This window comes from Lissotriton helveticus, chromosome 7 (assembly GCF_964261635.1).
Source record: "Lissotriton helveticus chromosome 7, aLisHel1.1, whole genome shotgun sequence".
NCBI classification, from domain to species: Eukaryota; Metazoa; Chordata; class Amphibia; order Caudata; family Salamandridae; genus Lissotriton; species Lissotriton helveticus.
The window spans coordinates 930,938,573-930,964,155 of NC_136068.1; the positions used below are offsets into that span (position 1 = coordinate 930,938,573).

General features: G+C 44.4%; 1 protein-coding gene and 2 pseudogenes across 14 annotated transcripts in view; all 3 read left to right on the forward strand.

Moving 5' to 3' along the window:
• LOC144769402 (protocadherin gamma-C3-like) overlaps positions 1 to 25,583 on the forward strand; it is a 917,178-nt gene that overhangs the window by 548,979 nt on the left and 342,616 nt on the right. The window contains exon 1 of one of the 13 annotated variants that reach the window (XM_078653475.1): positions 120 to 2,682. The exons of 11 other annotated variants lie outside the window; for them this stretch is intronic. In XM_078653475.1, the coding sequence (XP_078509601.1) occupies positions 256 to 2,682 (2,427 nt within the window). In that variant the 5' untranslated portion in view covers positions 120 to 255. Of the gene's footprint in view, positions 1 to 119; positions 2,683 to 16,810; positions 16,856 to 25,583 lie in introns of those variants that run through there. One more of the 13 variants, XM_078653496.1, reaches the window with a different exon arrangement.
• LOC144767228 (protocadherin gamma-A11 pseudogene) lies at positions 13,471 to 15,489 on the forward strand (annotated as a pseudogene).
• Positions 17,976 to 20,637, forward strand: LOC144767230 (protocadherin gamma-B5 pseudogene; annotated as a pseudogene). The gene has a single exon (XR_013598109.1). The product of XR_013598109.1 is annotated as a protocadherin gamma-B5 pseudogene (transcript).

Consider the following 25,583-nt stretch of genomic DNA (forward strand, 5'->3'; position numbering starts at 1 on the left):
TAACTGTAGCCTCCTGTCATCATAGAGCTCGGTCACTTTGGAGAGAAGCAGAGACTGGGAAGGAAGGGGAGCACTGCCGGGAGCTCTGAGAAGAAATCTGCTTTACAGCGCGAGTTTGGGATGTAACTGAGGCGCCCCTAATTATTTTCCGAAAATTGTCTCGGCGTGGATTCCTAATTCGAGATTTTGTTAGTGTTTTATTTGCAATATTGACGAGAATCGGTACTTTCGTTTAAAGAAAAAGCTGCGCTGACCATGACGGGGCTCGGAGCCCACCCCGGAGCCGCAGCACCGAGAGGCAGGCGGCAAGTACTGGCGTCTTTGTTGTTTCTGTGGGTCTGTGAGGCGGTCGGTGCACAGATACATTATTCAATCTCAGAGGAACTGAAGAGAGGCTCCGTTGTTGGGAACATAGCGAAGGATTTGGGGTTAAATGTCGGGAGTTTGTCCGGCAGGAATCTGCGTGTTGTCTCTGATGCTGACAAGCAGTTTCTGACAGTAAACCCTGTGACCGGGGACCTGCAGGTGAGTGACAGGATCGACAGAGAGGAGATGTGCGGGGAGTCACCCACCTGCTCCCTCACCTTCGAGGCTGTTGTGGAAAATCCAATGAATGTTTTTCACGTAGAAGTTTTTATTAAGGACATTAATGACAACCCCCCGAGTTTTCCCAAGAACTCCGTGGATGTAGAAATAGTTGAAACCTCTTTGCCAGGGACCCGCATTGCCCTTGGCAATGCCCGGGACCCTGACATTGGCATTAATGCCCTGCAGGGCTATAAGTTGAGCCCAAACCCACATTTTGTCTTGGAAGAAAAAGCGAGCAGCGATGGCTACAAATATGCGGAATTAGTTCTGGAAACTGCCTTAGACCGTGAAAAAGAAAGTCACCATCGCTTGGTTCTGACTGCCACTGACGGGGGAGAACCAATCAGATCGAGCACCATGGACATTAATATTAATGTTCTTGACGTCAATGACAATATTCCAGTATTCAGTCAAGAGGTCTACAGAGCCAGCATCAGTGAAGGGGCAGCAATTAACTCACTGGTGCTTCAAGTAAAAGCCACGGACAAGGATGAAGGTTCAAATTCAAAAATAACCTACACTTTCTGGAACACAGCTGAGCAGTTCTTTAATATGTTTGCTTTGGATGCAGATACTGGAAAAATTCAAGTTCAGGGTGCCCTCGATTTTGAAAAGATGAATAATTACAAAATAGTAGTAGAAGCAAGGGATGGAGGGGGGCATGTTGCCCAGTGCCGGGTGCATATAGAAGTTACTGATGAGAACGACAATGCCCCCGAGATAACATTTACTTCTGTCTCCAGCTCCCTTCCTGAGAACTCCTCCCCGGGTACAGTGGTAGCGCTCGTCAGTGTTCATGACCGAGATGCAGGAGACAATGGCAAGGTTTTATGTCTGATTCAAGAAAATATACCTTTCCGCTTAATCTCCTCATCTGGAAAGTATTACAAGCTTGTAACTGAAAGCAACCTGGACAGAGAAGCTGTCCCAGAATACAACATCACAGTTACCGCCACAGACAAAGGATCCCCTCCTCTGGCCATCAGTAGAACTATCCGATTACAACTATCCGATATTAACGATAACCCGCCCATTTTTAGTAAATCTTCCTACCAGGTCTATGTTCCAGAGAACAATGCAGCCGGGGTCTCCATTTATTGTCTAAAGGCTTCTGATGTAGATTTGGACCTAAACGCCCGCGTCACTTACTTTGTACAAGGTACTCACCAAGACATCCCTCTTTCCTCCTACATCTCCATTAACTCCCAGACCGGTGTGATCTACGCCCAGCGCTCCTATGACTATGAGCAGCTGAAGGAGTTTCAGTTCCAGGTGAGAGGTCAGGACTCTGGGTCTCCTCCTCTCAGCAGTAACGTCACTGTGAGGGTATTTATTGTTGATCAGAATGATAACTCCCCTGAAGTCCTCTCCCCTGCACCCAGTCCAGATGGATCTATAATGTTTGAGATGGTTCCTCATTATTCCGAGCAGGGTTACCTAATCACAAAAGTAGTGGCTGTGGATGCAGACTCCGGACACAATGCGTGGCTCTCTTACCACCTGCTCCAGACCTCCGACCCCTCACTCTTTACAATTGGACTCCACACTGGAGAAATCAGGACATCAAGAGTGTTTCAAGAGAAGGATGCTCTCAAGCAGAAGGTGGTCATCCTGGTGAAGGACAATGGACAGCCGCCCATGTCAGCCACTGTTACGCTAAATGTGGTGTTTGCAGAAAACATACAGGAGGCCCTTCCTGAGCTAAGCAACCAACCACGGGACATGGGAAACCAATCTAATTTAAATATCTATTTGGTTTTAGCTTTAGCTTTAATTTCACTTTTATTTGTTTTATCTTTGATGCTCGTTGTGGTTTTCAAATGCAAAAACCGCATGGTACCCAGTAAGTTTGAATCTCTAACCCCCGCTCTTTATTCACACATTGATCCAAGAGTCACATCTAATTACCAGAATGGAACTCTGCCCCTGCCCTACTCTTATGAGGTCGCCGTGGCCATGGATTCTGGGAATAATCACTTCACCTTCCTTAAACCAAGTCAAGAGGTTTCCACGGATGTCCTCTCTTCTGGGAATGACTCTGGGATCGGAAACGAGTCTGTTGGAGAATCTATTGGGAGTGACGGCTTGAATCAGGTGAGAGTTCTTGCCAGTTGTGATTACAAATAGTTTGCCTTTGCCACATCAGTTTAGGAACATGGTGGATATTTCTTAGTTCATATCAAATTAGTCAAAGAGGGCAGGGCCGGTGCTAGACATGGGCAGTGTGGGTAGCTGCCCAGGGCCTTGTGCCCAGCCCACTAACATGGGACATGCACCAGTACGCCACAGCCAGACCACAGCACACTGGTCTTCTTGCTCATCTAATGGAGAGCAGGTGTCTCATTGTATATGTGCCCCCACCCCCCTCCCCCGGACCACAATGCAGTGGTGTTGCGAGGCCTCGAGAAAGCTGGGGGCTTCTCTGGTCCCTGTTGAAGGAGGTACATTCTGCAGGTTTCTTTCCACTCAGGCCTCCTGCCCTGCTTCCCATACATCGGTATCATTGTCCTGCAATTTAGTGCCCATGGAGTGTTTTAATCCTCTCTGCCTACAAGCAGACGACACACCTTCAGTCCTTTATGAACTGTAAGAGAGGTCACCATATAAGGCTAAGAGGAGGGGATGTAGCTCACGAGGGGTCTGCATGAAGCAACTTCAGGAGCAGGGACATCAATAGATTTGCAATCAGCCCGGAATGTCTCACATTATATGCAAATTGGAGTGAATGTGCCCTTACGGAGCAGGGCGCCAAAAAACCTAGAACTGCCCCTGAATGTGGGAACATTGTGAATGTTTTCTCAGTGAATGTTAGTGCATAACCGGCCACCACACACTATATTGAATTAAACATTTGACTGCGGAAAAGCTGCGTGCATGTGTGAGACAGAGTGTGTATGTGTGTATAGCTGTGTGTGTGTATATGTATGTGTGTCCGCTTTTGTGTTTACAGTACAGTTGCTGCATGCTTTTTCGTCTGTTGCAGGTTAAGTGTGAAGAGCAAGACAAGTCTTTTCACATTCCAAATGCTGATGCGCTTAAACACAACTCAATATTTTAAACAACTCCGTAGCAGCATTACTTGTTATTTAGTGTCAGTGGTTTGTAACCAGCAGTGAGTGTAAACCAATAAATACAAATATGTATTTTTAATAGTTTGTCAGAATTATCTGTAGTGTTTTACCTCTAGTACTGGTCACAGGACCCTTACATCCTCTACCTGATATTACAAACTGGTGTTGTGGTCACTCACTTATGCCCCAGTACTACTATCCCAAGCTCTTAGAACATCTGCCATTTGCATCACATTCACCCCAAGCGCACTTCATTAGCCCCAGGGTCCCTGCACCATCTGCCGTTCACAGCACATTGATACAGGCTCCCCGGCCTCTCGTTAACTACACCACCTCGGCAGAGAGCCTGGGGTAAGCAAATAACATTGCAACTCAATTGTAGAAAAATCACGACATGAAGCCTCACATACTGCTAAACATACATAACAATTAACACACATGCTTATCCCTCGTAGTGTTATTTGCATGACTTCTTCTCACCTAGCACATTTCTGTTTGCAAAGCTAACACTATTAAGATGTTTTACATGAACACTTATTGGAGATGCCAAGAATGTGCTAATGTCTAACGAAACTTGTAATCAAAATTCACGTTATACAATAATAATATGCCACCTAGAACATTTTACTGTATTTGACATTTTAAGGGAAGCATAGTGCTGATATTTAGTAACAATTTAAAGAGTGAAACAAACTAAAAGACGTTCTCACGAAAATCATTTTGAATAGTGTTTCATATAAAACATACATCTTGATACAGAAATAATAGAAATCTAACAGGCACCATACAACTTGCCAAAGTAGCTGGTCGTTAACAGAAGAAACTAATGTGTGGATATTAATAGTTGTGCTGAATTATTTATATATGTCCACAAATGATCCAGGGCCTACACCTCCTCTTACGAGTAGGTGAATTTAAAGAGAGTAGAGCTGAGAGCTGATATTGAGAGATGCCACATTGAGAGAGTTGGCAGAACAGCCGAAAGACTCTAGATAGGCAGTTTGAGTCCTGTCTGACAAACAGGAGGTGAAGAGCAGAACAAGGTCGTGGATGTCCAGCTTGTAAAAGCCATTAATGAGAAATGATTATGGGGAGGTTTTGAATGAGTCTTGGAGCTCAAGAAGCACAAGCACAGCTCTTCCTCACGGATCTAACATGTGTCTAGGGTCACGTGAGATAACCAGCAAAGCAAACAAGATGCCAAGATGGGAGACAAAAGTAGACCGTTTTACTTCTAATTAGATTCAGCAAATTGAGAGTTCGGTTGATTAAGAGAATGTTGGCCTTATGAATTAATCTGAAATCACATAGAGTGCATGTGTCTGTGCGTTTGTGTAATGCAAAAGCTACTGTGCCACACAGCTGACTTTTTAATCAGACCCTCCAGCTTATCGCGATTTCGCGATTTGCAAAAAAATCGCGAAATCGGCCGACCCGTGCAAATGCCGCGATATTTACAAAAACGGCCGCGAAATCCGCCGTTTTTGTAGCCAGTCAGCAGCAACGTCTCCTTTTCATCTCGCATCTGAAGACCTCGGGCTACAGTTACCTGGTCCAACCCCGGTTTGGCACCGGATGCATGAAATGGGCGTTTAGGTCACAGGAGGAGAGGCCCTCGGCCTGAAAACTCGAGGGCCCCGCTAATCCCCTCATTAAGGCTCCCGTCATCCACCGTGACAATGACCTGTTGATGGCCCTTCTCCGAGAGGGGCTACGGGGCTCTCTCGGCAGGAGGCGCGCCTCGCCCTGGCAGGAATCTGTCCTCGCAGATTAGAGACTGCTCCAGCCCCGTGACTTTTGGAAGATGGAGGAAGGAGCGTCTGAAGGGGGGGACAGAGAGAGAGGGGGGAGCTAGAGGAGTAACAGAGAGAATAGAAACTTGAAGGAACATCTGAAGGGGGGAACAGAGAGAGAGAAGAGAAAGAAAGAGAGACAGGGAGGGAGAAAGAGAGACAGGGAGGGAGGAAGAGAGACAGGGAGAGGGCGAGAGAGAGAGGGAGGAAGAGAGAGAGAGGGAGAACGGGGGGAGGGAGGGCTGCAGGAGGACAGATAGGGAGTGTGGAGAGGAGCTGGAGGAGTAACAGAGAGAATAGAAACTAGAGGAAAGAACATCTGAAGGGGGAACGGAGAGAGAGAGAAGAGAAAGAAAGACAGACAGGGAGGGAGAAAGAGACAGGGAGAGAGAGAGAGAGAGGGAGGAGGGGGGAAGAGAGAGAATAGAAACTAGAGGAAAGAACATCTGAAGGGGGAACGGAGAGAGAGAGAAGAGAAAGAAAGACAGACAGGGAGGGAGAAAGAGACAGGGAGAGGGAGAGAGAGAGAGGGAGGAGGGGGGAAGAGAGAGAATAGAAACTAGAGGAAGGAACATCTGAATGGGGAACGGAGAGAGAGAGAAGAGAAAGAAAGACAGACAGGGAGGGAGAAAGAGACAGGGAGAGGGAGGGCGAGAGAGGGAGGAGGGGGGAAGAGAGAGAATAGAAACTAGAGGAAGGAACATCTGAATGGGGAACGGAGAGAGAGAGAAGAGAAAGAAAGAGAGACAGGGAGGGAGGAAGAGAGACAGGGAGAGGGAGAGAGAGAGGGAGGAGGGAGGAAGAGAGAGGGAGAGAGAGCGAAAGGGGGAGGGGGGTCTGCAGGAGGAAAGAAAGGGAGAGGAGCTGGAGGAATAACCAAGTGCACGTTAACACCACAATAATTTTTTCAGATCAAGTTAATCGATATTAGAAACCATTAAGATATTGTTTTCTCTGCAAACAGCTCTACAAATTTTTCTTCAGCTTTCATTTTCGAACGCTAAGCTGCCAGCTCTCTTCTGCCCTGTGAGTTGTCACTTTAGACCTACTTCACTCTACAGCAGCACTCGGTCACTTGCCACATCTTACACCTGAGAGATTGCGCAGCTTCATGCTGGTATTTCATAAGTCCACTAACCATTGCTTTTTCATGCACATTACAGCTTTGATACCCAGGCTTTGAGTGGTCTACTCCTACACAGGAACCTAGACTTGTGACCACTGATAGTGTAAGATAGTGTCAGTTTTTTTTGTCGGTTACCGATGCCGTTTTCTCCAACGGCAGTGTAAAGTGTTATAGAAGTCGAATCTTTCTTTAACGTTATCAGTGTCTTTCCCAAGCTACGCCAGGGAGGAGCACTGTCCTTGCTTGCTACCAAAAATGGACCAGCGGCTCGAGACTATTTATGATCCCTTGTCTGCAGTTCCGGGGGGGGGGGGGTCGGGGGTCGGGGGCTGCTTCCAGCCGCGAGTACGTTTGTTAGCCAGACCCTCCAGCTTATCGCGATTTGCAAAATAATCGCGAAATCGGCCGATCCGTGCAAATGCCGTGCAAACGCCTGCAAGGAACACGGCACAACTCACAGCAAGAAGGGAGAGAATGCTTTTCGAGGGAAACAAAGTGTCTACATTGTAATTAAACCAAATATACATAGCTTCATGTAGTTAAATAACTAAAAAAGCTAAGATATCTGTGTTTGTTGTAGGAAAAATGGCCAAATAAAATGCCGCAAAATTGCCGCTAAATTTCCATATTCGTGCCGCTAAATTTCCATTTTTGTGCCGCTAAATTTGCGAATCCATGCCGCTATATCCTGGGGGGTCTGTTTAATGATTAAAAGTTACCAAAAAGGCAGTGTGTTGTGTTCGTACAGGAAGTTGTACTTGAATACACTTGCATCTGTTGCAGTTTTCTTCTGAAGACTTCTAAGATTACTTTAACCCCTCATATGTGTTAAACATGTTACACATAATTAAAGCAGTGACCTGCTGGGTAACCTTAACATGTACTTTATAAAGGCGCTTTTTTGAACATTTCATGGGATATTATTGTGCTTCCTGAGTTAGCTACTATTGAAGATCGAAGTGTTAATAAATTACTTTCCTGTTTCAGCATCTGAAATTGTGTGGCTCTCTGGTGCTGGTATTAGCAACAGGAGCAATGAAATGCAGTTATAATTAGTACATAAATCTGCCATTTTACCCAAAGAAACAAATCCAGTAGTGAAAGTGCCTATAAACCCCAAACCCACTCCTACTCTAAAATTAAATGACAGCAAATTGTCAGGAAAAGGCTTGAGTCATATTCAGAGAGCACCCCATACACAGACCGGCTGAAAGCCCCCAATGATAGGCTAGGGTGATGCTCATGGTGACTTTACAGAATATGCAGCTGGTCTTGGCAATGGGGAGGGTTGACACTGAGCTAGAAGAGTTCCATCAAGATAGAGGTGATGTGTTCATATGTCTTTAGGCCCAGGAGGAGACATGCTGCAGCATGTAGAAGGACCTTAGGAGGGGGCCCAATGTGAAGTCTGAATGAAGTGGAACAGGGAGCTTCCACCATCCAGATGTAAGAGTACAACGACTTCAACAGCAGTTCTGAAGTCACTTTTGGGAGAAATGGTTTCATTTTCTTAAGCATAGGAGATGGCTTCAGGGCTCGTCTGTTTTCTTCCCTCGTAGAGCTCTCTAGCATTAGAAATGCGCAATATCAACAGCCGCTTGTCAGCTTTTGTCTGGAATCAATATTAAAAACCAGCTTGTGAAAAGAACTCTAAGACCTTCAGTATTAGTGGCCCAGCTAAGGTGGTGATCACGCCAGGTGAAATCCAAACCCCTGGGTTCACTGTTTTCCAGCAGCAGTAATTACTACTAATTCTGAATTGACTTCCCCACTAAAAATGATGAAGATGTGTGAAATTTTTGCTTCAGGTCGAATTCCACAGAGACCAGATTCTAACAGGCAATTTCTTGGGGTAAATTCACCACACAAACTGTGGAAATTGTGGTATTTGCTACAAAACTTATAAATCTGGTCCCTATACAAGCCACATACAGAGCCCATAAATAACCAGGCCATGTGTAATAAGAGCCTAACAATGCATTTCAGTGGGTAGAGCTGTTTTATGTAGTATGTGTGTAAACATATGCATCTGTTTAATTAGGTAGGCACCATTCATTTATTTAGTTAGTTCATGTGCAGTTCTATTTGCGGTATGGGTCATATTACCCGATGAAGAAGGTGGTGCAGTTTTAAGAATATACATATATGATTTTCTTGTGTGACACTTGGAACTGCTGTATACGGAAAGGGCCCTGTATTGTTGACGGACTGGAAATGTGACATTATGGTATTTTATGCTGTTGCTCAATTCCTTCATATTGTGTGGCCACGATATGAGGTTCCAGAGGGGTGGTAATGGAGAGTGCAGCATATCTGGAAATATACTCCTTGAGCATTTTGCTGAACTATCCAAAACAAGGTCTGTGCGCTGTGCAGTAGTAATGCGTCCACTGGAGCATCCACTGCAATAATCCAGGCCTAATCATTTATTCACAGGTTTGAATCCCAATAGTACTTCTAAGTCTTTCATCCTTCAGGGGTCGACAAAATGAGTAGCATTGAGTTGGATAATAACATCTGCTATCTGTCAACAAAGCCAAGAGTCCCCTTGAGATGAAGTTGCATTCTACAAGTAACCTGTTATGATAATCAACAATGTGTCTGTTGGGGTTCAGTAATGTGGGGGCTCGGGGGAACAATTACTCAGCCCAGAACAACTGCAGCAAAAGTAGCCTAGAGCAAGTCAATGTGTGCTGCCTGTTCACTTGTAGCACTGAGGTGGCGATTCCAGCTGACATTGCTGTGTGCGACCAGTAAGAAGCAAACAATCGCGTTTTCTGTACGGATTTTGTGTATGATTCACCAGGTTTTACGTTGCATTCATATGCTGTTGGGTAGTCATTGGATATTTTAAATCGCACTTGTATTGCAGCCTAGTCTAGCATTCTCCTTCTATATAAACAGTGTGGCATAAAGTTGAGATTTCACAAGCAGGACATTGGGGGTGTTCATATGATACAGCTTTTAAGAAGTGAAGTCCTCGGCGTCTTTTTTAAAGGGGTTTGTGAACAGAGCGACATTACTTATTTGATTATTTTAAGATGGCAAAAGATCAGCTGTTGTGTATCCTGTTACAGTCATTCATTTAGACTACCATTTTATTTGATGGTTATTCGAATTGAGTGTTCTACTTGCTTATTTTAAAATCAAGTTCTGTTTCATAAAACGTCTGTATTATATCCCTTGCTCTTTCTTGAGTATTGAATTTATTTGAAAATAAAACCATGGACATCACAAAACTGAAATTAAATTGGGTGAAATGGGATGTCGTAAATGCAGTGCATTAAAACAGACATGATGAAGACTAATGTTACACAGAATTTCACATGTTCCATTGCCTAAATTTGCAAAACAAAATTACAGCAAGTGCATGCCCTACAGTAAAGAAGAAAAAAGTCTTTCAACATACCAAATGTACTCTAATTTGCACAGAATATTTCTCACTGAAGACCATGTTTTGCTCGAACATGTCTTCCCCGTATTTTACAACCCTGTTGTGTGTGAGGTGCGCGCTCACTTTAAAAATAAAAAAAAGTCTTGGGAGATATTGGAAAACCTCATTTCGAAAGGAAAGTGTAATTTCATTACATTTTGATTAAATATTGCAACACTTCAGAAGAAGAAAATAGTCAGTCTTGCTCACCTCTTCCTTCTACTTACACAACCAGTATTTAAAGTTGTTTCTATCTCCTCTGTGATGTGGAGCTTACTGGTTCTTGTGCTGTTTGTGATGGGCGTTATCTTAAAGTATACTTCAGCATGCCACAATTGCAGCACTTTCTTTGGGGTCCCATGGTAGTTTTTGCCCAGACTTTCTGGGTTATTTTGCTTGCACTCTTTTGAGCTTTCAAAGTAAAAAAAAAAAATAAGTCATAGATATGTTTGTCAGGGTATTTATTGAGTAGGATTCAAGTGTATTTAATTTTACAGAAACATACTGACCTTTGGAGAACTATGTCGGTTTTTAATTTTTTTTTTGCTTGTTTATCATTTTAGCCATGTAAGGAGGTTTATTCTGCACAGCTTAGCAGTTTGGAGGTGCTTCTAAGGAACTGTGTGTTGCTCTTCCCAAAATATAATCTAAATATTATCTTATTATGATCAAGGATTGCTCAATCGTATGAAGCAGTTAAACGCAGTTAGTTCAGCGCCTTCCCTGTTTACTGAACATAACAGAAATGTTGTGCTTCCTGAAGTAGACTCTATTCTTCTTCTTGGACTGGAAATACATCAGACTAGAGTTATATGTAGAAGATGGTTCTTGTTTACAATAAATGGGGGTTGCATGGTCAGTCGCATGCGCCAGGTAAACCGTCTGAGCGACTATTACATAGAATAAGCTTTTAAGGAAAGGCTTCCAGTTATACATCCTGCACACTCCTCCCCCATCTACAGTGCGTTCTTATAAGTCTCTAGACCGTTTTATTTCCTGTGCATTGAGGTTTTCTCCCGCCAACCCTAGAATGCGCCGTGCTGGTCAGTGCTGCTCACATTTTCAACTCCAGCCTTTGCCATTGCTGGCGCTCTTCACCCTCGTGTCGGTTCCACTGGAAGAAGGTCGGAACTCCATCATTTTTTAATTCAGCAACTTGCTGTCCTGGAACACCACATGTTCATTGGCCTTGTCAGCGTCCCCTGCAAGGCACTAATGTGCTCTGCGCACATTCATGTGTGTACACCGTACCCAGTACAACATATGAGAGTTTTTTGCTCCACTGATCATTGGTGCATTTGTTATAGTGACAGCAATGCCACACTTTCAACTCACTATCATATACCATGTGTGCTAATGGTGCCGGGATCTCCGGTGTAGGTGCGCCGTCTACCCTCACACAAAGCTCGGAATGTGCAGCCCCGCGGGAGGGGCAGGGAGGCCCAACCCCCCTCTTGCTGGAATAACTGTGGAATCCATTGTGAATCTACAACAGCAGTGCTAACCTGCCTGTCCCTGATGGATCATTCTCATGGGCAGCCCTTTCATCTCACTCCACTTTATCAATGTTGTGTCAGGGATATTCTCTGCCCCCCCCCTGTTTAAACTGCACTGGCCGTTACTTTCAATAAAGTTCACATACCCCGAACAAGGCCGCCTCAGCTGCCACTGCTAAACCTGGAACCTTGCCAGTGCAGCCATTGGTTGTTCATGGCATGAAGTGACTGAGCACATATGTCCTGCTCCGCTCACAGGTGGAACATGTTTAATCTGTTCCTGCACCCCCTGCAGGCCTGGGTACTCTTCCTGAGCTGGAAGCACTTCAGGTGCCATCTAGGGCTGCTTAGGAGAGGAACGGGCGGGCGTTTCTGCTTACTCGTCCTCCCACCTCGCTTCTACAGGTCAAGCTGGGGTGAGGCGTGCTCGCGCTGTCCCTTTATCCCTACGGCAGTAGGCAGAGGGCAGCCGTGGCCCTGCTTAAGAGCGGTCCCTCTGATGCCAAAGCTCCGCGTCGCACTCGTTGGGTCCACAGAGACACGAGCACGTAACCTGTGCCCGGAGCTCAGATACATTCCTCGAAGTTTTTCTGGAGAAGGGGACGTGAGGATGTTAAACGGATCTGTGCTTCCTTTCCACAGATATATTAGCGTGTACTTAATTTGAGCCGGTGGTTGCAGGAGGGGCACACCAACATTTTTTTTAATAGAATATGACTGAGAGAAAGAAAGGGTTAAACACGCAAAGGGGAAAGAAGTAGGATGGAGAAAGACTGGAAAACTGTCCAAAACGGAGAAAGAAGGGACCTCCACGAGTGAGATAAAGGAGAAGGCGTGTCTGATTGCAAATGAAAGGCCCGCTTTGGTATGTGGCGTGGAGACATTAAAAGCACGGCCGCGCAAGTTTAAGCAGCGCCTTGGGCACCGGCACTCATTGTATTACAAATTAAGCATTGTCCGCCATCCTGGCTGATTTAAATCTTAGGCGAAAGGTACAGAGAGAATAACGACTCAGCTGAAATCTCAGACACTCCGCAGTGACCCAGGTCAGTTCTATTCTTCGACTGACAGCAGGTGTTTACTAGCATGGGTAATTAAATAACAGGTGCTATTCTTATAATTTGATCTCCACAGATCCTGCATCATCAAGTTCTGCATCTCTCGCGGAAAGCATCGCATTTCCAGACCCTCTGAGCGTTTTTTGGCAACACTGATGGTTTGAATCTGGAAGGATTCGTAAATGTGAATTTAGAGCCACCGCAAGTATGTCCTCTGTGCTCTCAGGAGAGAAATGCGACCCTCACACCGCTGCATTGAGGCGTCTGCACCATTGTAGCAGCACGGAAATAAAGGCATCTACTGAAGAATCTGTGTTTGTTTGTTGAATGACTCTCTAGAGCCTATTTGGATATGTGTTGGCAATATATTAATATGTTTGCTGGAAACATTAAAAACCAATGCGAATCCTGCACCAGAGTGATTAAATATATCTTGTTTAAGGACAACAGTATATCTAAAAGGTACCTGATGAGCATTTACTTTACAATGACATGAACTCATCAAAGTCTGCACTCTCCCCGCAACTCGACCCCGTGTCAAGTCAGTGGTAGATGCACCATAGTCTCACTTCTCCATGTATTGGGCATGGACAATTAAAACGAGGAAAGTGAAAGTAAAAGCAGCTCTACAGCCCGGTTCAGTCCATTTCAGCAGCAGTGCGTCATGTCCTGCAGTTACCAATTGGGACACTGAGCGCCGCTGTTCACCAAAGAAGGAAAGAGATCCTCCAAGATCCACTTAATCACGTGGTACAAAAGCAACAGAAACGGGTCTTTCTCAGACACTATATAGTCGGGAATATCTCTGGAAATCTCAGTGCCCTGCCTGCTGTCCTTCGGCGTAGTCCACAGATGGGCGTTCGTTCCAGACCAGCTCTGAAATCCCGAGGGTCTCTGTGACAGGAATGGCTAAGACAGTGCGACCAAGTTACTCCGGGGCTCAGACATCGAGGCACTGTTACTCCGGGGCTCAGACATCGAGGCGCTGTTACTCCGGGGCTCAGTCTTCGAGGCGCTGTTACTCCGAGGCTCAGGCATCGAGGCGCTGTTACTCCGGGGCTCAGTCATCGAGGTGCTGTTACTCCGGGGCTCCTCTGCTGCTTCTTGTTGCTCTGCTGACCGTCTGTGGAGCCGCTTCCGGGCAGCTGCGTTATTCCATCCCAGAGGAAATGAGGAGAGGCTCTTTTGTTGGGAATGTGGCTCTGGGTCTTGGATTAGACGCAAACGAGTTATCAGAGGGAGGGGCCCGCGTCGATTACAGAGGTAGGACGCAGCATTTTGTTCTCAGTTTAAACAAAGGACAGTTATATGTCAGTGAAAGAATAGACCGAGAAAGTATCTGCGGGAACACCGTTCAGTGTCTTTTAAAAGTAGAGATTATTTCAAAAAACATTATGAAAGTGTATGCCGTGGAAGTTGAGATTAAGGATATTAATGACAATTCTCCCACGTTTACTGATGATCAAATATTACAAGTTCTTGAAAACACTGTCCCCGGTACCCGATTTGTGCTTCCCAAGGCGCACGATGCAGATGTGGGCGTGTACTCTCTGCAGAACTATCAACTCCGTGAAAATAAACACTTCACACTGGATGTAAAAAGCAGTACAGATGGCACAAAGTATGCAGAGCTGGTCCTAGAGAAACCACTGGACCGAGAGGAACAGGAAGTTCACAGCTTGATCCTCACAGCCACGGACGGAGGGGATCCGGTCAGATCAGGCACCATGCGGATACAGATCAATGTGCAGGATGTGAATGACAGCGCACCAGTTTTCAGTCAGTCTGTCTATAAGATCAGTGTGCCCGAAAACACAGCCAAGGGGACTGTTGTGGGCAGCGTCAAAGCTGTTGATGTTGACAAAGGAGCAAACTCAGAAGTAACATATTCCTTCAGCAAAATAATGGAAAATATTGTGCAGAATCTCAGACTGGATTTTAAAACTGGGGAAATTTCTTTAATTGAAAATCTAGATTTTGAAAGGAACGAATTTTATGAGTTTGAAGTTCGAGGAAGTGATGGGATTTTATCACCACGCTGCAAAGTTTTGATAGAGGTCATTAACATGAATGATAATAGCCCAGAGATCTTAATGTCTTCTGTGCTTTAAAAGGTTCCTGAAAATAGCCCTTTGGGTACAGTCATTGCTCTACTGCAGGTACATGATAGAGATTTAGGAGAGCATGGAAAAGTCACTTGCTTTTTGCCACCCCATATCTCCTTTTAGTTGCTTAAGTCAATTGGAAATTATTATAGTTTGGTAACGGATAGTGTTTTAGATAGGGAACAGGTTCCACAGTATAACATAACAATTACAGCCACAGACAGTGGAATACCTCCTTTGTCTTCAATAAAAAGCATAAACCTTCAGATTACAGATGAAAATGACAATCCACCAGTATTTCATAAAATGTTTTACAGCGTCTACATAATGGAAAATATACCTCAAGGCACTTCAATTTTTGCAGCCAAGGCAGCAGATGTGGACTGCGACAAGAACGCCAAGGTCAGTTATTCTATCATTGATGGAAGAATTGGAGACTATCCACCATCTTCTTATGTATCCATTAATTCTGAATCTGGGGTCATCTATGCTCTGCAGCCTTTTGACTTTGAAGTGTTCCGACAATTTCAAATCCATGTGAAAGCACAAGATGGCGGTTCTCCTTCCCTTATAAGTAATGTCACTTTGACATTCTTCATACTGGATCAGAATGACAAAACTCCTGAAATATTATACCCATCATCCCCCACAGATGGGTCCTCTGGGGTGGAGATGGCACCTCGCACCTCTGAACCAGGGTATCTCATCACCAAGGTGATCGCTGTTGATTCTGACTCTGGGCAAAATGCCTGGCTCTCATACCAGCTGTTGAAATCCACAGACCAGGGTCTGTTTACTGTAGGTCTTCACACTGGATAAATCAGGACAGCCCGTCCCCTTATAGAAAAGGACTCCATAAAGCAGTTTGTGGTGGTTTTAGTGAAGGACAATGGGCAGACTCCTCTCTCTTCTTCAGTGAGAGTCACCATAGTGTTGGCAGACAGTTTGCCAGAAATGCTTCACGATATAAGTAAACCTTTAGCTCCCGCAGACATGGAGTCAAACCTGACACTGTATCTGGTGATCTCTGTTGCTGTTGTTTCCTTCTTGTTCCTTTTCCTGATTCTTCTTCTTTTGGCCATCAGGACTCACTACTGGAGGGAAACTCAGCTCAGTGAGTCATCCGAGGTCAACTTCAATTCACTTCCAGCCTCCCAGTTTGTGGGCATTGATGGAGTCAGAGCTTTTCCACACACATACTCTAATTTTTTGTTTGAATATTTTTTATTGTTTTCACAAAAACATTAACCTTGCATCTTTCATTGACGTATGCCATAACAGTACATGGTACCCCCATGAGTCTATTCATAAAATACATTGTTACATCATATTTAGGACTTCATCAGAGGCATACCTTATGTAGGTTGGGTATAATGGTACATGGGTGGTCACAATGTTCTTGTAGTGTGCGAAGCACCGTGGTCCCTGTTCCCAATGACTGCCGCCAGGCAGCATCTACTGGGGGCACCCATCCTGTGACGTGTGACTCGACCCTGGTGTCGCGGCTTTGCGTGTCAGCGCAGCGGTAGCCAGGCGGCGGGACTGATGTACCATCCTCACGCCTCGGGGTGGGTAGGGAGGCCCGTCGCCGCGTATCCCGGCACTATACCCGGTTGCCCAGTGTGTCCAATGTCATGCCAGATGCGCTAGTGTGCATGCATCTCCCCCACTCAGGTAATCCAATTTATGCACTCCACTATGTGCTCACAGCCGAGCGAGACGGTCGTGTCGTGGGTACATGTGCTGAAGTCTGATTATCAGACCAGCGTGCCTGTTGGCGTGTCAGCTGGTCCGCCTCAGCTCTCGGGACCTAAAGCAAGCTGATTAGTCAAGAAGTCAGCGGGGAAATAAGAGGAAAATTCGTGACCATAGTAGGAGGAAAGGAGGAGGTGTAAGGATCGAAAAAAGAATAATTAAGAATACAAATTGGAGAAAACTAAAACGAGGGGGGGAGGGAGAAAGAGGGGGGTCAGTCAACTTGGAGGTGTATAGCGTGTGGCATGGCTACACACATACTCTCATGATGCATTTTCAACAACAGATGCTCGGGAGAAACAGTTTAACTTCACAAATTCAAACGACTCCAATAATCTTTCATCAAACCAGTATTTTGAAAAAAACAGATCCACCACTCTTCACTGATGATTTTTTATGTATGGAAAAAGAGGACCAGCCGTTTATTCAAGTAGGTTGACTTTGTTTTGTATGTATTTATTTTGTGTGGAAACATCCTGGCCTAAAGTGTTGGCTACCTATTGGGCATTCAAATATAAAATTGCATGATGTCATACTGTTCCATAATTAAAATATGCTTAACTGGCAGAAAACATATAGATTCGCCCAACGTGGTATTCATATTCTTTTTCAATGTTTATAATCGACCGTAATTATTCGGTCACTCATTTTGAAATGCTACCCTTAGCTCAGGGAAAGCAGAAATTAAAATTAAAATTCGGAAGCAGAAGTTCGAATATCTGTCCGTCAACAAATTGGTCACTGTCAGAGATATCCTCAACGGTTCTCACCTCCCACTGGTGCCACTCCATGTGCCATATTCTCTTGGCAACGTTTTAAAACCTATTTCGCAAACATAATATATTTGCGTGCGTGCACATGCGGTAATTCGCCTTTGTGTTTGTGGTATGTTTTAATGTTCCCTTACTTAGAAGCTGTTTGCAGAAGGAACCACACAGTGCAGTACCACCCTATCTCGTAACCACACCCTGCTCTCTCTGTCACTGCCCTCTGCGGTTCTACAGCACCCCTCGATGTTTTCACTTCCTTTCAATTAAAGCCGAATCTCAAATTTGCATTCATAAAAATCATATAGTTTTGGTGCATTCAGAATGATTGAATGGGTTTAAAAAAGGTTGTCTGAGGTATATTGTCAGCATTAAAGTTCCCGAAAGTCAAACTGTATTTTTAACACTATAAATGTTCCCGAGTCAGGTACCCAAAGCACGGGGTTGTTTGCTAATATTGTGCACGTTGTCTTATTCTCCAGCCTTATTTGCATAAGAGGCATAGAACAAGGACTTGCAACACGTTCTATCTAGCTGGATACACTCGATGTGCTGATATCACCTGGTAAGGTTTGCAGCCGGTAATGTGTTCCTAGTACCATTTTATATATCTTCTTAAATAAAGAGTTTGCAGAAGATTGCCGTGGTTAGTAGAGCTTTATGCCAGCAGTGCCTGGTAAGAGCCGCGAGGGGGGCGCTGTTGTCCAGTCCTGGGCGAGAGCCCAGGCTTCACTGTAGCCGCTTGTAATCTCAGAGCTCGGTCACTTTGGAGTGAAGCAGAGACCGGGAAGGAAGGGATTCACTACCGGGAGCTCTGAGCAGAAATCTGATTTATAGCGCGAGTTTGGGATGTAACGGAAGCGCCCTAATTAATTTCCGGAAATTGGCGCAGCGTGGATTCACAATTCAAGATTTTGTTAGTGTTTTATTTGGAATATTAACGAAAATCTGTACTTTCTGAAAGGAACTCTACAGGAAAGCAGCGCTGACCATGACGGGGCTCGGAGCCCACCCCGGAGCCGCAGCACCGAGAGGCAGGCGGCAAGTACTGGCGTCTTTGTTGTTTCTGTGGGTCTGTGAGGCGGTCGGTGCACAGATACAATATTCAATCTCAGAGGAACTGAAGAGGGGCTCCGTTGTTGGGAACATAGCGAAGGATTTGGGGTTAAATATCGGGCGTTTGTCCGGCAGGAATCTGCGTGTTGTCTCTGACGCTGACAAGCAATGTCTGACAGTAAACCCTGTGACCGGGGACCTGCAGGTGAGTGACAGGATCGACAGAGAGGAGATGTGCGGGGAGTCACCCACCTGCTCCCTCACCTTCGAGGCTGTTGTGGAAAATCCAATGAATGTGTTTCACGTAGAAGTTTTTATTAAGGACATTAATGACAACCCCCCGAGTTTTTCAAAGAAGTCCGTGGATGTAGAAATAGTTGAAGCCTCTTTGCCAGGGACCCGCATTGCACTGGGCAATGCCCGGGACCCTGACATTGGCATTAATGCCCTGCAGGGCTATAAGCTGAGCCCAAACCCACATTTTGTATTAGAAGAAAGAGCGAGCAGCGATGGCTACAGATATGCAGAATTAGTTCTGGAAACCGTCCTAGACCGTGAAAAAGAAAGTCACCATCGCTTGGTCCTGACTGCTTCTGACGGGGGAGATCCAATCAGAACGAGCACCGTGGACATTAATATTAATGTTCTTGATTTCAATGACAATTTCCCAGTGTGCAGTCAAGAGGTCTACAGAGCCAGCATCAGTGAAGGGGCAGCAATTAACTCGGTGGTGCTTCAGGTGAAAGCCACGGACAAGGATGAAGGTTCAAATTCAAAAATCACCTACTCTTTTAGCAACATACCTGACAAGTTCTATAATACGTTTGTTTTGGATGCGGATACTGGAAAAATTCAAATTAAGAGTGCCCTCGATTTTGAAAAGGTGAATAATTACAAAATGGCAGTAGAAGCAAGAGATGGAGGGGGGCATGTTGCCCAGTGCCGGGTGCATATAGAAGTTACTGATGAGAACGACAATGCCCCCGAGATAACCTTTACTTCTGTCTCCAGCTCCCTCCCTGAGGACTCCTCCCTGGGTACAGTGGTAGCGCTCATCAGTGTTCATGACCGAGATGCAGGAGACAATGGCAAGGTTGTATGTCAGATTCAAGACAACATACCTTTCCGCTTAATATCCTCATCTGGAAAGTATTACAAGCTTGTAACTGAAAGCAACCTGGACAGAGAAGCTGTCCCTGAATACAACATCACAGTTACAGCCACAGACAAAGGATCTCCTCCTCTGGCCACCAGTAGAACTATCCGACTACAACTATCTGATATTAACGATAACCCGCCCATTTTTGGTAAGTCTTCCTACCAGGTCTATGTCCCAGAGAACAATGCAGCCGGGGTCTCCATTTATTGTCTAAAGGCGTCTGACGTAGATTTGGATCTAAACGCCCGCGTCACTTACTTTGTACAAGGTACTCCGAGGGACATCCCTCTTTCCTCCTACATCTCCATTAACTCCCAGACTGGTGTGATCTACGCCCAGCGCTCCTATGATTATGAGCAGCTGAAGGAGTTTCAGTTCCAGGTGAGAGGTCAGGATTCTGGGTCTCCTCCTCTCAGCAGCAATGTCACAGTGAGGGTCTTTATTGTTGACCAGAATGATAACTCCCCTGAAGTCCTCTCCCCTGCACCCAGTCCAGATGGATCTGTACATTTTGAGATGGTCCCTCATTATTCCGAGCAGGGTCACCTAATCACAAAAGTAGTGGCTGTGGATGCAGATTCTGGACACAACGCGTGGCTCTCCTACCACCTGCTTCAGAACTCTGACCCCTCACTCTTTACAATCGGGCTCCACACTGGAGAAATCAGGACATCAAGAGTGTTTCAAGAGAAGGACACACTCAAGCAGAAGGTGGTCATCCTGGTGAAGGACAATGGACAGCCGCCCATGTCAGCCACCGTTACGCTAAACGTGGTGTTTGCAGAAAACATACAGGAGGCCCTTCCTGAGCTAAGCAACCAACCACGGGACACAGACAACCAATCTAATTTAAATATTTATTTGGTTTTAGCATTAGCTTTAATTTCACTTTTATTTGTTTTATCTTTGATGCTCGTTGTGATTTTCAAATGCAAAAACCGCAAGGAACCCAGTAAGTTTGAATCTCTAACCCCCGCTCTTTATTCACACATTGATCCAATGGTCACATCTAATTACCAGAATGGAACTCTGCCCCTGCCCTACTCTTATGAGGTCGCCGTGGCCATGGATTCTGGGAATAATCACTTCACCTTCCTTAAACCAAGTCAGGAGGTTTCCACGGATGTCTTCTCTTCTGGGAATGACTCTGGGATCGGTAACGAGTCTGTTGGAGAATCTATTGGGAGTGACGGCTTGAATCAGGTGAGAGTTCTTGCCGGTTGTAGTTAGAATTAGTTTCCCCTTGCAACATCCGTTTAGGAACATGGGTGATATTCCTTGGTTCATACCAAATCGGTAACCATGGAAACATTATGTGAATGTTTTATTGATGAATTAATATTGAAGCACAAAATTATAGTTACCCAATTCTGATATTCCAGCTAGAATAATTAACTGTACCTATCAGTTGTAGGGGAGCATGGTGCTAATATTTAGTAACAATTTAAATATTGAAACATACTAAAAGACATTCGCAATGAAATCATGTTGAACAATGTTTCACGAAAACCAGCAATCTTGGTACTGATCTGCAATGCCAGGAATCTAATAGAAACCTTTAAATTAGCTAAGGTAGCTAGTCAATAACAGTGGAGAAACTCATAATTGGATGTTAATATTTTAGCTGAATTATATATGACCGCAAATTGCCATTAAAAGGCTGTGTTGTGCCATGTTTTTAGTGATGTCAAGCTTGTCTGTACATGTAAACGAAGTAGATGGTAAATACACACTATCATTATTTGGGACATATTTGACTGTAGTTTTTTAATAGTAACAAACTATGTAAAATTGCAAATATATTTTATGTTCTGCCTACTTGGAACAATGGTGTGTAAATTGCTCCCTCCGTCAGCAGAACAATTAGAAGTGATGGTGCTTATGCCGCCCAACCCTGTTGTAAAGCCAACTAATTTTTAAGCCTGGGCCGAATTCATGGCACTTCCTTTGTCGAAATTGCATGAAATGTCCAAAACATTGCACAAAGTTATGCATTATTATATGAAGTGCCTAATCCGCATTTTCCTATGTTTAGTAGCTTGAAATATGTCCTTATATCCATTTTTGGTGCAAGAACGCATTTCACGGTAAAAAATAAAAAGCAATATCGCACATGACGTAAACCGTACACGGCGTTCAATTTGCTTTGTTGAGGCTCTCCCAATGTAGCATTTTTGCCTGCGTAAAATCTCAACTAAGCAATGTGATATATTCCATCGTAATCTCTGGCAGCAATCATAACACAAAATGTTGGAAATTGCTGAAGATTGCACCTGCGTAAACTAAGTTTACACCAGGTTTACTCATTTTGAAAAAGCCAAGGATGTTCTTTTTGTCCCTCTACATTCTCAAGAACTGCGGGCATATTATCAAGAATAGCGTTAAAATTATCGCAGCTTTAAGGGAAGAAAACTGCCGCTAAAGCGGCGTTAATGGGCTTGATAATATGCCCTAGAGAATTCCAATAGAAGCCCATGTTCACACCAGAACATGGGCGTCTGCCGTTCCTTGATTATATGCCTCTGCATTTTTCCATGCGTCTTCATTGCAGTGATGACCAAATGGCCATGTGTCCTTTGGAATACTGGAAGACAACATTATGTACTGCCATTTCTTTATTTAGCCCGCCAATATGCTCTTCACAATGCAATGATGTTTATTCCATCTCACGTGGGCCAATATGACCATACTTTTACTGTAAACCACTCTTAGATTTATTACGCCCTCTTTGTGTATCTAAAACGAATATTTGCTGATGCTTTTATCTGCATCATTTTCTGGAACTTGCCTACCTAGCACATGTTGCCCTTTTCTTCCTCGTGGCAGGTATTAATTTAAATGTAGCTGACCTCTTTGTTACCACTTCTTTTCGGACCCTATTGTAATAATCTAAATTATCTTTCTCAAGTGTTGCAGTTGCACCTTTGGGATTATGCAGTGTAGAAAATACTTCATGATTGTGATGGACAGGGTTTTTTTAGGGGCATGGTTAAACTGCATTTTATTTTATAGACCGTAGTTTCCATTGCAGTTTGAGAACACTTTAAATTATTTTTTTCTTCTGTTCCTACATTGCTTTGCTCGAAGAAAAAAAAACATGTTTTATACACCTTTTCCAGCCTGAAGTAAACCATATACTCAACAGTTTGTCATTCAGCAAACATGTTATGTGGACATAATTTGCTTAACTTCAAGGACTCCTCAGACAGTATAGTTTGAGTCACTGAAACAGTTCAAGAGCTAGCCTGACAATTGTAAATAAAAGGAGATTTTTGTGCTGCCTGAGTAGGCCTTGGAACCCACATTCTTCTCTGTAGCCTTGAAAAGGTGCCTGATAATGATTGGTGGAATAGTATTAGACCGTCATGATGGTATCTTTACTTTAGTATTCTTAAGGTAATGTAATTAGATCGCCAAAGACCCAGGAGAAAGGTCATTATTTTTTACAACCATCATGATGTACGGATCTCAATCTGAACAATGTGATTTGAAAGGGGAAGGAATCTGTTTTCCCTCTACATCCTTTGTTAAGCCTTCTTATACGTCTCCAGATCTTCTTTTCCAGTGCCCTAGTTTTTACTCCCCTAAGTACCAATGAACATAGTGGTGGCCAGTGATACTATATAATCTCTTTCAGCGCAACATTTGATCTCTGGTGGGCTCTGTATCCTTCTGTTAATTCGAACTCTATTGCCAGCTTTAATACTCTGTTCCTCCACAGCAATGTATGTCTTCTGACCACATATTTAAAAGGTAGCATCTTCTGCAGAGACCACTGGGCTGCTGTGGATGTCTTCTAACATGGAGATTTAGTGTGATACTATGACCAGTTCACTCCCTCCGATCAGTGGTGGATTTGTTAGAGTGACAGAAATGCAACAATTGCAGTTCACCAATAAATAGCACTTATCCCATGTACGTAAGAGAACCCACACGGTTGATGTCTGCACTCACATAAAGCTCAGATTTTTAGCCTTGAGGTAGAGGGGGGCGGGGTGTTTAGACAAAATAGTTGGAAAAATAGTGTGTGGACAAAATATTGTGTAAAGAAAAGCAAAGTTTTATTATATGTAACTCCACATCTCTCTCTCTCTCTCTCTCTCTCTCTCTCTCTCTCTCTCTCTCTCTCTCTCTCTCTCTCTCTCTCTCTCTCTCTCTCTCTTTATGTTAATAAGCTTTTAAATCGCACTTCTACCCAAAGGTGTCCTGGCGTTGAGCTGTGCCTAACTGGTTATCAAAAAACAAAATGGTTATTCGGAAAACAGCCAAGTTTTCAGCTCCCTCCTAAAGGAGAGGAGCTCAGTATCATTCCTGAGATCTAGTGGTAGGTTGTTCCAGACTTTTGCAGCACAGGCGATGAAGCTTCTGCCACCCCAATTTGCTTTTTTAAATCGGGGGACCGCCACTTGCTTTGCCTCCACGGATTGCAATGTTCTCCCGGGGACATACCATTGAAAGCATTTCATCAGATATTCAGGACCACTTCCTGTCAGAGACTTAAAAACCTTGCAAAGTACTTTGAATTGTGCACACCGTTATACTGGGAGCCAGTGAAGCTGCCTAAGTTCCTTCCTAACAGAGACAAACCTAGGTGTGCCGGTTAGCAACCTGGCTGCTGCATTTTGCACCAGCTGGAGTCTGTTTAAATGTTTCTTGTGAATGTTCAGATACAGACTATTACAATAGTCCAGCAAAGACAAAATGAGCTCTGTGACTGCCGTCCTAAAACTATCCTCAGGTAGAAATAATTTTATTTTCCTCAGAACTCTGAGGAGATAAAAGCTTGTTGAAACAACTCCGCTAACCTGTTCCCCAAAAGTTAGTTTATTATCCATAATCACCCCTAAGGTCTTGGCTTTCCTAGTAGGGGCCGGGGCATTCCCATTTCTTCAGGCCACCAATAAGGGGTCCAGATGTTAGGGTTGTTGCCGAAAATTATGACCTCCGTCTTGCCTGTGTTTAGTTTTAGGCAATTTGAGGACATCCAGCCGGCAATAGCTTTCATGCATTCACAGCATTTTAGGCTTGTTTCCAGTTCCTTGCCTCGCTGTAGGGACAACACAATTTGTGAGTCGTCCATATAAGATGTTAACTGGAGCCCATAAGATCTTATCAGTGCTGCCAGCGGGCCCACATAGATATTAAAAAGCGTGGGACTAAGGGAGGAGCCCTGCCGGACTCCGCAAGGAAGGGAGAATGGCTTTGACCTATGCCTACCCAAGTCCACGTCTGTATTCTGTCCAGGAGGAAAGATTTCAAGAGGTTCCAGGCTTTGCCCTGAACCCCTGCAGCTGATAACCGGTCCATCAGAACTTCATGATGGACCGTATCGAAGGCTGCAGACAAATCGAGCATAATCAGAATTGCTGTGCCACCTTGGTCCATCACCTCTTGGACCTCCTCCATTGCTTTGATCAAGGCAAGCTCTGTTCTGTGTTCTGCACGAAAGCCAAATTGCATAGGATCTAGCAAATTTTTGATCTGAATATATGTGCTGAGTTGTACGTTTATAGCCCTCTCAATCATTTTAGCCGGTAATGGGAGGTGCGTGATAGGTCTATAGCTGTTAGGATCCAAAAGGTCCAATTTAGTTTTTTTTATAAGCAAAAGTATTGAGGCTGATTTCCAGGACTTGGGAAACTGGCCAGAATTAAGGATGATCTTGAACAAAGGAGTAAGGATAGGGGCAATGGCTTAAGGGTCACTTTTAATCACCAACACTGGACAAGGGTTCATGGGCGCTCCGGATCGAGATGCCTTTAAGAGATTGACTAAATCTTGCATCTCGAATGGTGTGAAATCCTCTAATAGAGGTACAGATTTTAGGGCACCTGGTAATGGCCTATCTAGGACCTCCAACCCCCCTCTTTGCTGTTGGGAAAAGGAGGAGAGAGTGGCTTCCACCTTGTTTCTAAAAAAGGAAACCAGTGATTCACAAAGAACAGAACTGCTAGGTATTTATGGTCTATCCGGATTCGTCAACTTGGTGATAGTTTTGAACAATTCTCTTGATGATTTGGCCTCATTAATCTGCTCCGCAAAGTATAATTGTTTTGTTTCCTTGAGTAATGTTTTATAGTTTGGGAGGCTTTCTCTATAGGCCTCCTTGTTAATAATGTTGTACCACTTTCTACATACCCGTTCAAGCCTTTTGCAGTGCGTTTTATGTTTTTGTA